The 14,577-nt window shown below is 34.0% G+C and overlaps 1 protein-coding gene and 1 pseudogene across 7 annotated transcripts; both read right to left on the minus strand.

Annotated features, from left to right (window-relative positions):
- LOC132625956 (uncharacterized) lies at nt 1–8,836 on the minus strand. Of its 7 annotated transcripts, XR_009577051.1 has the most exons (7): nt 7,479–7,619; nt 6,083–6,167; nt 5,395–5,480; nt 5,113–5,264; nt 4,122–4,469; nt 3,924–4,030; nt 2,567–3,062 (listed from the first exon to the last, which is right to left on the minus strand). XR_009577051.1 is itself a non-coding variant. In XM_060340632.1 (4 exons), the coding sequence occupies exons 1-4, from the start codon at nt 7,782–7,784 to the stop codon at nt 619–621; spliced, it is 966 nt and encodes a 321-aa protein (XP_060196615.1). In that variant the 5' UTR covers nt 7,785–8,836; the 3' UTR covers nt 1–618. The 7 variants fall into 7 exon arrangements, 1 of the variants encoding a protein (XP_060196615.1); XR_009577055.1 differs by lacking the exon at nt 5,395–5,480; XR_009577053.1 differs by lacking the exon at nt 6,083–6,167 and having other exon boundaries at nt 7,479–7,618.
- A 283-nt stretch (nt 8,837–9,119) lies between these two features.
- On the minus strand, nt 9,120–14,022 carry LOC132625954 (protein NEN2-like; annotated as a pseudogene).
- Nucleotides 14,023–14,577: the final 555 nt, after the last annotated feature.

A 14,577-nucleotide genomic window follows, 5' to 3' on the forward strand; every position in this document is an offset into this window, starting at 1 on the left:
CCCTCAATCTTCTGTCTCTTTATTGACATCCAGAGGTTCATCACCTCATCTTTCACATGCAACAGTACAAAAACTTCTTTCCTTGCAACATCACTTGTCTACAATAAATTGATTTAGTCCGAAAAGCAAATTAAAGGTAGATTCTTGGTAGCTACAATGATGTTTGGACTGAATAAAACAAGGAGCGCTCTTTTTCTCACCTTTTCTCACATGGAGTTATTGCTTCTACTTAAAAAAAAAAAAAAAAAAAAAAGGAAAAAAAAAAGACGATTGAACATTCCATACACTAAACTGTGAACAAAATCAACGTTAAAAAATAGGCGGAGCTTTGGGGAGGATCAAAAGTTTATTAATGTTGCAAATATGGGGTCTCATTATTTCTACTAGCTAGACTTATTGAAACATACTGCAGTATAATATGATATATACTATGAGCCTGTTTGGATGAGCTTAAAAAAAGCAGCTTATAAGCTGCTTTAGATAAGCAGCTTATAATTAGTTGGACTTATTTTAAGCACAAAATGACTTTAAACTGACCAGCCAAACACTCAAAAAATTTGAAAATAGCTTATAAGCAACTTATAAGCCAATGCAAACGGGCTCTATATTTTATTTCATTCAGCCAATAATTTCATGTTTCATGCAAATCCGAAGTTTGATTGCCATCGAATCCATTCCAATAGGTTGCACAATGTCACAACATTCTCTTCTGTTACCATCCTGTACAGAAGACAAAAAGATTATATATACAAAACAATTTGCAGGTTCAAAGAATGCTTCTGATACGTGACAGCTATTTTTTTTTTCCGATTCCGTATGCAGTACTAAGATATCACGTAGTATAAAATGAAACCGAGAGAGTATAATTACTTCTTCCGTTACAATTTAAATGATATAATTTGAATCGTCATGGAATTTAAAATAAAAACGGAGAATTTTCAAACTTTTTGATTTTAAATACAATGCCATAACATTTATCTAGTTATAACATTCGTATATCTACAAAAAAAAAAAAAAAAAAAAAAAACTTCATATTAAGAATAAAATCGTAAGGGTAAATTTAATTATTTCCAAATATAGAAATATATCATTTTTTTTAATGAACTAATAAGGAACATTGTGAGTAATATGCAAAGTATACTTACTCCACATGAAGCTTATGCATAGGAGAAAAGACACAAATTTTTGAGACACTACCATCGGAATGTGTAAGACTGGAGTTTCAAAAGTTATATGATCTCACAAATATATTATGACATCTTTAAGGCACAGAAGTTTCAAAAGTCTAATTTTTTTTTAAAATCTTTACCGTTTCAAATTATCCACATAAATCAGAATGGAGTAAATAATTAATTTGCAGCGTATACTTACCCCTACATGAAGCTTATGCATAGGAGAAAACACACGAATTTTCAAGACCCCATCAATAGAATGACCATCATTGCCACTCGAGCCACAACCCCTTGGACTTTTCTTGACATATGTAGTAACAATATGATTCAACCTAGTCCCTTCCACATTATCAAAGAACAAAACATTTGGAACTTCATGACCACAAGAATTTCCATTTTTATTACTCTTTAATCCTCTTACATTAAACATGTAAGGTGGCCACGCCCCTTTCCTCCATTCACCAAATGTCTCAATTGGCCTTTCAAGATAACTTTGTGATTGAATTTTGTCATAAATTTGCACTGAATAGCCCCATGACACTGAAAATGTCCAATTGTGTCTATTGTTGTAACATGTACTTTGTTGCAATAGTCGAGATTGATCAACACACTACTAAAAAAAATGCTAAAAAACGATAAAAAAATCGATATTCGCGACCTCACGAGGTCGGTTTTGGAAAAAATGCGACCTCAAAACCGACCTCAACAGTAGGTCGAGTATGGGCTGGTCGCAAATTATTGCCGACCTCATGAGGTGGCAAAAAACCGACCTCATGCGGTAGGTATGATTTTACACAGCCCCCCCCCCCCCCCCCCCCCTAAAAAAAAAAGAAAGAAAATTAATATACCGACCTCATGAGGTCAGTATATTAACGAACTCGTGAGGTCGGTAAATTATATTATTTTTTCATTTATTTTTTGAAGTTACTGACCTCAAGTGGTCAGTATATTGAAATTTATTTTTTGTGCTACCGACCTCATGAGGTCGGTTTTGTCCAAAATAATTTTTGTTATTTAACTTTATCGACCACACGTAGTCGGAAAATTACGTTAATATATAATTTTTCTCAAGTAAACCGACCACATGAAGTCGGTAATTATAAATTTATGAATAATGATAATTAAGAACCGACCTCATGAGGTCGGTTTCTGCAAAATGTAATTTATTTACCGACCTCATGTGGTCGGTTTCTTTAAAATCTGGAAAACAGTATGAACACAGTCGACTTCATGAGGTCGGTTTCTTAAAAATCTGAAAAATGAAATTAAGATGACCGACCTCGTAAGGTCGGTTTTCTGCAGAAAAAAGGGCACCATTTTGATGCTTTTGCAGCTACCCACCTACCAAAAATAAAAAAGCAATTCTATATTTAGCTAAAACCAACTCAAAAAGCTGCCAACAATCCACAAACACATACTATAAAAACATGCTACATCCCGCACTACATCAAATTCAACTCGAAACTACTTCAAAGTTGAATCAAAACGTAATTCAAACATTCACAAAAGACATTAAACTACTTCAACCTTTTCAAACATCCACAAAACATTAAACTAGTCTACATTAAGTTAGTCTACAAATTAAAGTACTTCAACATTCAAAAACATCCACCAACCACTTGCATTTTTACAAATCCACCAAAAATTTCATAAGTTAGTAAAATACTTTAAAATCCAACCATGTCATTGTGTGTTTGACATGTGCTCCCCATCATCATCACCACTAGTGGGTTCATCTACAAGATGGTGTTCTTGTGGCGTAAGCTGTGCCAAACCTAGTGGCGCCACCAACAGTCACAATCCACAATTCATCCTTTTGCTGTAAGCTTTGTGCCAGCCGCCAGGTAGCAGACTACGGCGTAACTCCTCCGGTGATTGTTGAAATTGATTCTGAATATAAAAGAACAAGGAAAATCAACTGTTAATGTTGCCAAGAAAAATCAACTGAATTTAAAAGAACAAGGAAGCAGAAAGAATGAAAAAAAAGAATGCGACTTTACATTATGTCCTTCATATATATTCATTTTTTGGCATCTTGAATGAACCCCGTTACATTTATCTTATCTACTTCCACTTTTGTGTAATCTCAACCTACAATTTTCATGATAGAATGCGGAGTCTTTAAGAGGACACGTGAATAGTTTTCTCTTTTTTATGGTAAATAAAACTGATCATGTCATTAGGTAAGTTAATTATATGGAGAAATTGATTATGCTTTCACATATATTTCAAACCTTCAACCTTAGCACAAGCTGCAAAACTGAGGAGGTTAGCTACTACCTAGGAGAAGGAACTTGCAAAAATTATGGCTTATATTCTGTCTTCTTTAGGATAGTTGCTGCTGTATCCATAATCCATATCTAGAATGACTAATACTATAATTGATGGCCTTATGGAGCATGACGTTATGGCGCATATCGCAATAATAATGTTCCAACTTCCATGCATCTCATATTTTTAGCAGTTTAAAATCTACAATTACATGCCCCATTTTAAGCATATTTGATATAGAAAAGTGACAATTTGTCCTGTATTTCCTTTATCATTCTACTGGCACAAAATAAATTTTGCAAACATCAGAAGCATCATGGAATAATTAATAAGCACTTCACTCAACAAGCAATTGTTTAATATATGATAAAATGTAGCCAGAACGTAAATTTTAAAAAGCCCTAGAATAAAGAAATCAGTATAATGGAAAATTTCCAACTTGATGATTTTTAAATCTTGATTTTTCATAGACATTCATACCTGACAGTACAAATGCCTCTGTTAGTGGCAAAAATCACAATCGGAGACAGTGAACTCTCCGAGGCACGATTCAAGTATGAAAAGCATTCCATATCAAGCATATGAACCTGCTAGAGATTTTTTCCAATTAATTAACGAGAGGTGGGGTGTGTTATTAAATGGATTATAAAACAGGATATTGTATGAATATAAACGAACCTCATCCATAAATAAGACACCTGGAACAAGCTCTGCAACACCTTTGTCAACATAACGATTTACAAACCGCAGTGAAATAAGCCCATAATAACCATTGTGTTAAAATAGACACTAAATGAAAATATCCAGAATAGCCAATTGGCCAGTAATAAACATGCATGAGTTTGAACTTACTCATCCTGAGGACTAATAGCACCAATGAATCAAAAGTACCTTGTTTATCTCTTGCCGTAACTTGTCAGTAATCTCAGTTTTCCTAGATTTCATCATTTGACCCATAAGGGACAATATATCTTGTCCTCCTTGTGGCCATGCATTCGCAGAATCAAGATCATACAATGTAACATCCTGGTGGAAAACAATACTGCATGCAATTAGGTACAGAAATCTTTGTTTTCATGTTCCTTGTTCCCTCACAAAAAGCCATTAAAGTAGTGATATCATTTTTCCAAAAAATAAATAAATGCAGATACTTGGAATTGCATATTAATTTGATCAAAATCTCATAAACAATCAATCATGGCATGTATGGATCCACAAGTAAGATCTGATGTAGAAAACCAACTGAATACATATTGCAATTAGGAGACAGCTGATTTCCTCCTAAAAGAATCTTATTCCACCGCAGGTACTTGACTGCTTGTGAACCTACCACTACTACTAACTTGTTAATGCCATGGACTACGATACCTCTTCCGATAACATCCATACAATTTAGGAGCCTGAATTCCTGATCATCGCAGTATCTAGCTAAGGAATCAGTTTCCTCACTACTCCAAATGATATACATAATTTTACATACCCTTCAAATGTTCAAGTGAGCTCATGAAGACGAACTATGTTTTTTAAAGCACCCAAAATAAGGGTATTTCATGGCTAAGCCATAGAACAAATTGACTATTTGGAAAAGAAGCACAATTATAAGTTACATGTATACAATCCTGGGGTAATCTTTATTTTGTGCCATAGAAAAACAAGAAATGAGACGAACCTGGACTATTTCCTTTTTTTTGTGAACCTCTCCTTTAGGAAGTGGAACATACTTCTCTGCCTCGAGATCAAATTATGTGGCAAAAGCATCACTCCTGCCCACTCTTTTAACGGCTCCACTGTTTCCTTCAATGTAAACGACATCACCAACAGCTACATGCACATATATCATGGAAGAAAGAGAATAAGCATATATTGGCTCAAGAAGTTCGAAACTGATACAATTAGGATATCATTGCTAGTATTAATCATTGGCTTTCTTTCATAATCACAATTTGCATACATTATTTGGTGGTGTCCTCTTTATGTATGTTTGACAACCATAAATTGCTATCCTTCATTGCACTCACAGCTCTTCATTGTCTTCCTCTATTACAATACAACAACAACAACAACAATAACATACACAGTGTAATCCCACAAAGTGGGGAGACTAGAGTGTACGCAGACCTTACCTCTATTACAATAGTAAGCAAAAAATTATAGAGAAGGGATAAGAGACAAACAGTTGAGTGGTAAAAAGCATAAATGTCATCCACTATTTATAAGGATTATAAAGTAAATGATTTTCTTAGCTACTACTCAAAAGCACTTAATGTTTTCTTCTAATAGCTTGCCAAACACCTCGATTTCTTAAAATAAGCACATTTAGCTACCAAGAAACTTGGCGAAACATGCTATAAGTAACCTTGATATCAACAAACGAGGAACATTTACAGACCCAATCAGCCCAAACATTATCAAAGTTCAATCAATCAACTGCGCCACAACCCTAAACTAGTTGGCTCGGCTATTTGAATCATTGAACACGAATTCCACTCTATCCGAACCCATTTCATTCCAATGCTGATAAATAAATCTCAAACATTATAAGCATGATAAATCTTTTGGTATATCCCTTGTATACAGTCGTTCTTTGGCCATGTTTATGAATGAAAATACTTTTACTTGATTAAGTATAAAGAATGCACCTTTGCTTCCAACATCTTGTGATATGGCAAGAGCTGTCTTCCCCGTACCAGGCGGACCAACTTGCAGTAATGCCCGACCAGCCATCTTATTTTGGCATATCATATCAACCACAAGCAATTTCGGAATACCCAAACAACAAATCGACAGAAGTTTTAGCAGAAAAGAAGGGAAAAAAGTAGAGAGGATTTTGGGAGACAAGTGTTTTGAGGTCGAGTGGGACTGGCATCGTATATCTGTTTTTCGAGGTCGGTATTTCTAAAATTAATTATTTATTTATTTAAATATATGCAAAATTAACTTATGTTTTTATTTTTTCTTAAATAAATACCGACCTCTAAAATTTAGTTTTTCAGAATTTTATTATGAAATACCCACCTCGTGAGGTCGGTTTTTCTAAAAAAAAATTAAGAAAATAAAAAGGAAGCTTATACCAACCTCATGAGGTCGCTTTTTTTCCGACCTCATTGAGGTCGATTTTTGTAGGTCGCTTTTCAGCATTTTTTTAGTAGTGACACTTGCTGCTTTCATTATATGGTTAACGACGTCGTAACGGTTCATTGAAGGGAAAATTGGAGCTACTAGGTCAAGGTGATGGAGTGATAGGAATGGTGATTGAGGATGAGCCGATAAAAAGCTGGATATGTCGCCTCGCAAGTCAATCTGAAATAACATGACAAAGTCATTTTTTGGCGTTCAGTTATTAAAAAAAAATGTTTTTTCGAGTCAAACTTAGAGGGAGAATAAGCTCACTCTCACTTTTGGCTGGATAAAATAGTTTGTCATACAACTATCTTAACTTTTAAAATTTATGATTTAAAATAAATCATAGATATTTGTGAAACTGTAAATTAAATCATCTTATTAAGGGTAAAATGAGACGTTTAGAGTTAAATTGTTTCTAAATATAGAAACACACTATCATTCTTTTTGGCATAGATCAAAAAGGAACATGCATATATAATATACATTGGAATAGAGGGAATACTACATATTTTTCTGGAAAATAATTTTCACTCACCAACCGAGACATTTGAAAAGTATTTTTAGTGAAAAGTATTTCTTTCCGCGAAAATGCCTCCAAACACACTAATATGAAAATATCATTGCTCTCTAGAAAAATAAAATTGACTTTCATCTTTTTAAACTAACCCAATAAGATTAGTAAAGTAAGGCCCAACTCAACTTACTTCCTAGGCTAGATGCGGATCTATAATGTATATATCTGATTATGCACTTAGTTATTGTTTTGTATCAATTTGAGATCGATGTATGAGTTCATACATTTCAAATCAAGAATCCGTCTCTCCGAGGCACTCTGTCCAGTGGTATATTAACTTAAGTAATGAAAAAACAACTAACATGATAAGGTAAAGTCTAAAGAGTTTGATTACCAACCTGATGAAACCCCTTTTCTAGTGTAATGGTGACTGCTAAATCAGCTATCCATGCTTGTAAAATGTGGTCACTTCCATACAAAGTTGGATGCCTCTTTATACATGTATCCATGTTCTCAGCCACAGCTTGTGCTAAAGGATAACTCAAAGCATAACCAGCACCACCAAGCGCCATTTGAAATATCATCCCAAAATTACTCACAATGCACTCTGAATTCATCCCAACATAATAGTACTTTGTGTGATCATACTTCGAAAGCACGTTGACCAAACTGTCAATCATTAGCACAGTGTCATCGTCAGCCATAACTAGTACTAATAAATAGGAGTACTAATTAACTAAGGAAAACGTAGCTTTTCAAAGTTTCTAATTAATTTTTTAATTCTATTGTTAAATGGTATGTATATAGATGATGTGTATTGATTTGTTATCTTGTACACTGATGATTTGACACGTATAAATTTTTATTTTTAAGCAAAAATAATTGATTTGACACATAAAATATCAGTAACCTGATTACAACAACAACAATATACCCAGTGAAATCCCACAATGTGAGGTCTAGGGAGGGTAAAGTGTACGCAGACCATACCCCTATCTCGGAAAACAGGGAGGCTGTTTCCGAAAGACCCTCGGCTCATCAGTAACCAGTGATTACGACACTAATAACAAGCATTAAAATTGAGAAGGGAAAAAATGGTAATTTTGTGGCGCACCGAAAGCTGCATCATACTTGTTATTTGCGAGTAAGAAAGCCTTTTCACTTATTATATTTCACTGAATGTGAGGTTTCCTTTAATTAATTAAAAGAACACTAAGTCATTAATTATGGAAGCTACATATTGATTTGGAGCCTAGTGCCAAATGTACGTGATTTGAAGGAGTTTTAAGTTTTATGCATTGATGGTTTTATTATTTTAGCAAACCATCTAGATTCAGTTACTGGTATGATCGCACTAGTTTGAGATTGTCAAGCTAAATTTAAGATAAAAAATATTTAAAATTTGAGATTGGACTTGAGATAAAAATATCTGAAGTTTACTTGGACAAGTTAGATTTGCTAAAGTCTAACTTCATATGTGAAGTCCGTTCTGCTGAACTTATTAATTTTTACTTTTTACGCATGATGGCTGTAACTTAAATAGTGGTCTCAGACTTTGGCTATTTGTGCACTTGCCTAACATTTCATAACAAGAGAGAAGGTTGATTTTAAAAACCAGATAAAACCAAAGTCATCAATCCCTTTGTATCCAATTTTCTTCAGCTTATTCTTGAAGGAATTGAAGTGTTAATAGTAGACTTGGTACATTCATAAAGTAATAATTGTGTGGTTATAAAAGCTTCTCATTAGGATGAATATTTAAATTAAAATATTTCTGACTTTAGAATTCTGTGATATTTTTTTTGAATGGAATTAAAGGAAAGTTTATCACATGAACTAAAACAAAAAGAGTATAACAAGAGAGAAGTTGATTTAAAAAACCAAATAAAACCAAACTCATCCAATCCGTTTGTTAATACTTGGTACATTTATAAACATAGCAAGGTTCACTTTCTACGGGACATCACATCAATTTTATAATAGATACTATTTAAGCCAGATTAATATATTACGAAACAACAATAATAACTACGCCTCAATTCCAAACAAATTGAGGTCGCCTATGAAAATCCTTGTTGATCATATTTTCCCGTTTAAGCTCATAAGAATACGGTAGGGAACAATAATAACAACAACAACGCCTCAATACCAAACAAATTGAGGTTGCCTATATGGATTTTAACTTACCATACTTTTCCGTTTAAGCTAAGAATAATACGTTAGGAAGTACTTGATGCATAATCAACTTATCGGCCACTAAGACGATTCCTGCTTTCTTGGTATAATCATAGGTGTCCAACGAGAAATATGCATCCACAAAGTTCCTGGGACTGATCAATCTATCTAATTCTGCAAAGTCAAAGTTATTGTACTCAACTCTTTGGTTGGTGAAAGATCCATTTTGATGTCTTTCAATCTGTGTTCCCCCTCTACCCTTCAAGCTGCACATTAAGCAAATAGAAAGTGAAATATGATCAAATAAAACATATAAAAGCCCATAATGTTCCATCGGGCTCGTATCGGATCCCCAAAAAATAGTATATTTTTGGAGGATCTGACAATATAGGTGCCAAAGCATCAGGGGCGACTCAACAAAAATAGTAGACTGAAGCCAAATCTTGATGAAATGCCTTAATTGGTGGCTCAACATATTTGTTATGTCTTTGTACTCTCACTTTCCCTTTTTTTTAGAAATAAGAAAATTTCAAGGTTATAAAAAAGAGGACAAATGTCAATTGGGCCAAGTCTCTGCATAAGTAAAGAAGGAAAAAAAAATGACAACAGATTCTTGATTTACCTTCTTTATTTTTGATTAGGATGGACACATTATGAACCTGAAGAACAGATTGAAGCTAAGTCTCTACACAAGTGAGGAAGGACAATCTTCAACAATTCAACCCCTCGTTTTGAATATTTGCAACTTGTACAAGTTGATATTACCATTTGGGACTTACTGAGATGGTTTGAATTGAGACCCCGGGGGCGAGGGACTAGAGTGAGTTTAGTCACATTATGGAACCTTAGACACTTTTAAATTTTTTGTTGTCATCTGGTGTCTTGCGATCGCAAAAGGTGAAGAGCTGGCCTGAACTGTAAAAGGGAGATGGGCTTCGCGAACACGAGTGGACTCAACTCTATTGACCTCCTTGATCCCGACTCTTAGATGCTCATCCAAATGCGGGTTCATACCTATTTTGAATTCCGCACTCTACTTGGTTACTGATTTTTGGATTATTTACGTCCTTATGTTGGACTTATATTCAGTTTAGGGTGCATTTACTATGTTTAATGAATGGTTCGCTTGATATGGGGGGTTGTTGGGTGCCGATCGCAAAGCCCGGGCATTCCGGCGCGAGACAATATCGCACATTTTCTCACTTAGCTGATTGATATTATAAATATATCAAAGCAATTCTATACCAAAATCAGCAACATGTAATATATCTCACTAAAACAATTGCAAAAAAAAAAAAAAAAAAAGAACAAAATGTGACTGATTTCTTAGGATATCCGGATTGAGGTTATCTTTCCTTTTAGAAGCTATTTCACTGGGACTCTTCAAATATACTGTCGGTCTATCAGATGTGTGTTGAATCCGCCAAAAGCTATACATTTATGGACGACTCGACACTGGTGTGACAACATATTTGGAGGGTCCGAGCATATAGATTAGTAACTTACCGCAATCGAACTTGATTTTTGCGAACAATAGGAAACCATTTCGAGTTACCACCACAATGCTTGTACCTCTGCTCTGCATGAACATCACATTCGTTCAGAATTTCACATAAAAGCGAAGAGGCGTCCACCTCAAAAGTGAGTCGACTACTAGCATCATCGAACTTGCTGATTTCAGACTGCACGTTGAGGCGACTACAATGCAATTTCAAATCAATGTCGTGGTGCATAACTCGTATTTTCGAGTTTCCATCATAAAATGAGGCGGGGATCGCGTACATAGAAGGTATAGAAACTTCGTCGGGTGAAATCCATGAAGTTTGAGGAAGTATTTTGGGAAACATAGACTCCTGCAAATAAGTTGAATTGTGTATCATAGCATTTGTGATGCTGTAAAGATTTTCATTAAGGATAAAATGAGAAGTTTATAGTTAGACTATTTCAAATATAGATCTGTATCATTATTTTTTGGGACAAACTAATGAGAAAATAGCGTCATATAAACTGAAACAAAATAAGAGCAAAATAATAATTACACTTACCAAGAATAAAACTGCTCCATAGTGCTTGACAACTTTAAGATTCATCCGGACGTCATCTAAACTCCTGAAATTACAGAGATTAAGAAGTCACAAACTTGATCCCTACTATGAAAAAAAATGGAATTAGCTACGAACTTTATTGCTAATCCATCGCTAAATTGCTCGTAGCTAACAAAATTGTTTGATAATCCGTGCTATTTTGTCGCTTAATAGGATTATCTACAAATTTTACTGTTTGGCTACAAAATTTGTCTGTCGCTAATTCCTTATTTTTTAGTACTGCGCGTCCTACACTAAAATATCAAAACTATGGTCTAATAACAATCAAATTATCCTCAATATAAACGAATTAATATCCATACTTACCTATGCACTTGCTCTTCAAATCCAAAATACGCCGCAAGACTATCCAACTGCTACAAACATTATCACTCAAATCAGTATCAACCTACTTCTTACGTAGTTCCCAAATACATAAATTTTATTTAAAAAACTTAAGGATTTTATGTTTGATTTCACAATCAAAATTATGAAATTTAGCTCTTGAAATCCAATTGTGCCCGACGAAGGTAATACATGATTTGTACCAAATCTAATGGGCTTGGACGGACCCGTAACAAATGTATTGAGTCCAGCTCCACTTTCCCGGTTTGTTTCAGTTTCACTGACCTCTAGGACTTTTTCACCCTTCTGTTTTTTCCTTCCTCCTTCATATCGAGCGAGCTACCAGCTCCTCCACCACTGTGCAACCAATAAACACCCCTTATACATTATAAACCCCTCTCATGTATAAACAACTCTTGTATAAGTTTGTATAATATTGTATACTAGTTTTATACATTATTATACACTTTTATAGAAGGTTTATACATTGTATACAGTAGGTGTATAAAGTTGTATATTATTGTATAATGTTGTATACCGTCAAAAAGTGTCAATACATGTGTAATTTAAAAATATGGCTACACAAGTGCAATTTTGTATGCTGGATTGTACATTACTGAAATTTTTCCAATAAAAAAAATACCTTCATGTTACCAGCTCTCTTTCCAAACCAGTTTGTTAACAGATGTCGTGAATCAATCAAGTGCCTATATTCTGGTGCTGGCTTATTAATTCCATCAAATGCCTCTTTAATTCGAGCACAATCAAATTCCTCAATATTATGTCCAGCCCATATTCGCCCTGTCTCAACATATAGAGATAAAAGCGTCACAAAAATAAAATTAGACTTGTCATAACATTTATGTGTAATTACAACACTTTCGAATGTAACTTAGGGTCGAGAATGATGAAGAGGGTAGTCAAAATTATTCCAAGGTGAAATATTTATTTTTTTAACGTGAAATTTATGGTAGTAACGGTCTAACGTGGTGAGTAAAATGTCATAATTGTACGCCAAAAACTTGACATTTCGAGTCAATTTGTATTTTCTGATTAATTCATACTAAGTGCAATATGACTTTAGCGTGAAAAATAATAATTTTATGATGTTAAAGTTATAATAGGTAAAATTCAGTACTTTACAATGATAATAAAAAAACAATTCTGTGACTTTATCATTATAACAAGTAGAGTTCAGTAACCATAAGCAAAATTAGCTCAAATTTCCAAGTTACCAATTTATACTTCACTATAAGGTGTTACTACAAGTATTCGAGTAATCTTAATAATAAGGTGTTACTACCAGTATTCGAGTAATCTTAATAATAAGGTGTTACTACCAGTATTCGAGTAAGTATTTTTTTTTATATAACCTCAAAGGTTGTGGTAGGATGATAAGTATTTTTTAATTAATATATAATCAGAGGTTTCGAGTTTAAGCCCTGGATATGAAGTGATTGTTTTTGGTAGGGAGCACTTTACCCTCAAAGTGAGACTTTCCGGCACGATCCAGATGAGTCGGGTCTCATAGCAGTTTCCAAACATCGAGTGAGAAACTAACAAAAATATTTTCTACATTACTAGTTACTAGTGTAAAAATGGTAAATGAGTATTCGGGTTAGGACCGCATTCCAAGGGGTATAATATAGGTAGCCTATCCTGACGCAAATATCAAGCTTGAACCTACGAAGTAAAGGTTATACGAAGATAATTTTACCGTTACTCTGATACAGGGACACTCCCATTCTATAGTTACTATTGTGTAAAAGTTGGAAGAAAAAAAAAACATGAGAATGATGAGTTTTTTGTATATGCTAATTACTTACCATGGAGGATATGGTAGATAGTGTCAGCAACTTTAGAGAAGTGAGGGGCAGAAACTAAGTCTTCTCTTGTAATGCGTTTCTTTGAAAGATTTTTCCAAGAACGATCCGTTAATATATCCAAGTCATCGGGTCAGATCAGGGTCTTATAACTAGTATTATTAAGCTCAATCAACCTCCTTGGACATACATATATGGATCCGAATTCATATAGGATCCGAACCGGATCTGGGTACGTCGTCTCCACGTCAAAGAACACAATTGCATCATGTTGTTCATTCATGATCTCCATTAATGCAGCTGAGCTTAGCTTCACAATTTTTTACAAACAAACACACAGTGAGAATATAGTTTCTTGTTGTGTTAAGGTTGTGTAGTGATATATATTACTCCAAGCGAGTATATATATAGATGCATGCATATAAGCTTGGGCAGAGAAAGCATGTAAGGTACAGATTGGGCAGAACACAATTATTTTAGTCTAGGTCCTGTGCATTTGATGAGATTTAAACTGAAGTACGTGCAACAAATTTTTAAAACTCATAAACTTAAAATTTGCTTTAACCCATAATATAGGGTGGGTATACCTTGCTTCAAGTGGTGACCTGTTGAATTTGTTTACTTCCGCATCCAATTTTATGTGATATTACAATTTGAAGAGTAGAACATTTTTCTTTTACTATGATTTTCTCGACTTTTTAAAAATATATTTTGAATCATTAGCTATATTGACTTGTATTTTTTTTTTTTTGTGTGTGTATATATATATACATATTAAATATGAAGAATATATACCTGAATTCAAATAAAAAATCAGTTGTTTTTGACACTCATTCGTTGAATGCTTCACATAGACTAGAATAGAGAGAGCACTAGATATGCATGTATAAATAATAAGCAAAATGAAAATATTAGTATAAGTATAAAAAATGACACTATTTATCATTATTATTTATTCATTTATTCACTTTTTAAAATATTAACATCGCTTGCGAAAATTTCTGTGCGTATATAACTATACTGGTGAATTATGGAAATAATGTAACCATGGTGGGGCAGTGTAGGGTACT

This window comes from Lycium barbarum, chromosome 2 (assembly GCF_019175385.1).
Source record: "Lycium barbarum isolate Lr01 chromosome 2, ASM1917538v2, whole genome shotgun sequence".
NCBI lineage: Eukaryota > Viridiplantae > Streptophyta > Magnoliopsida > Solanales > Solanaceae > Lycium > Lycium barbarum.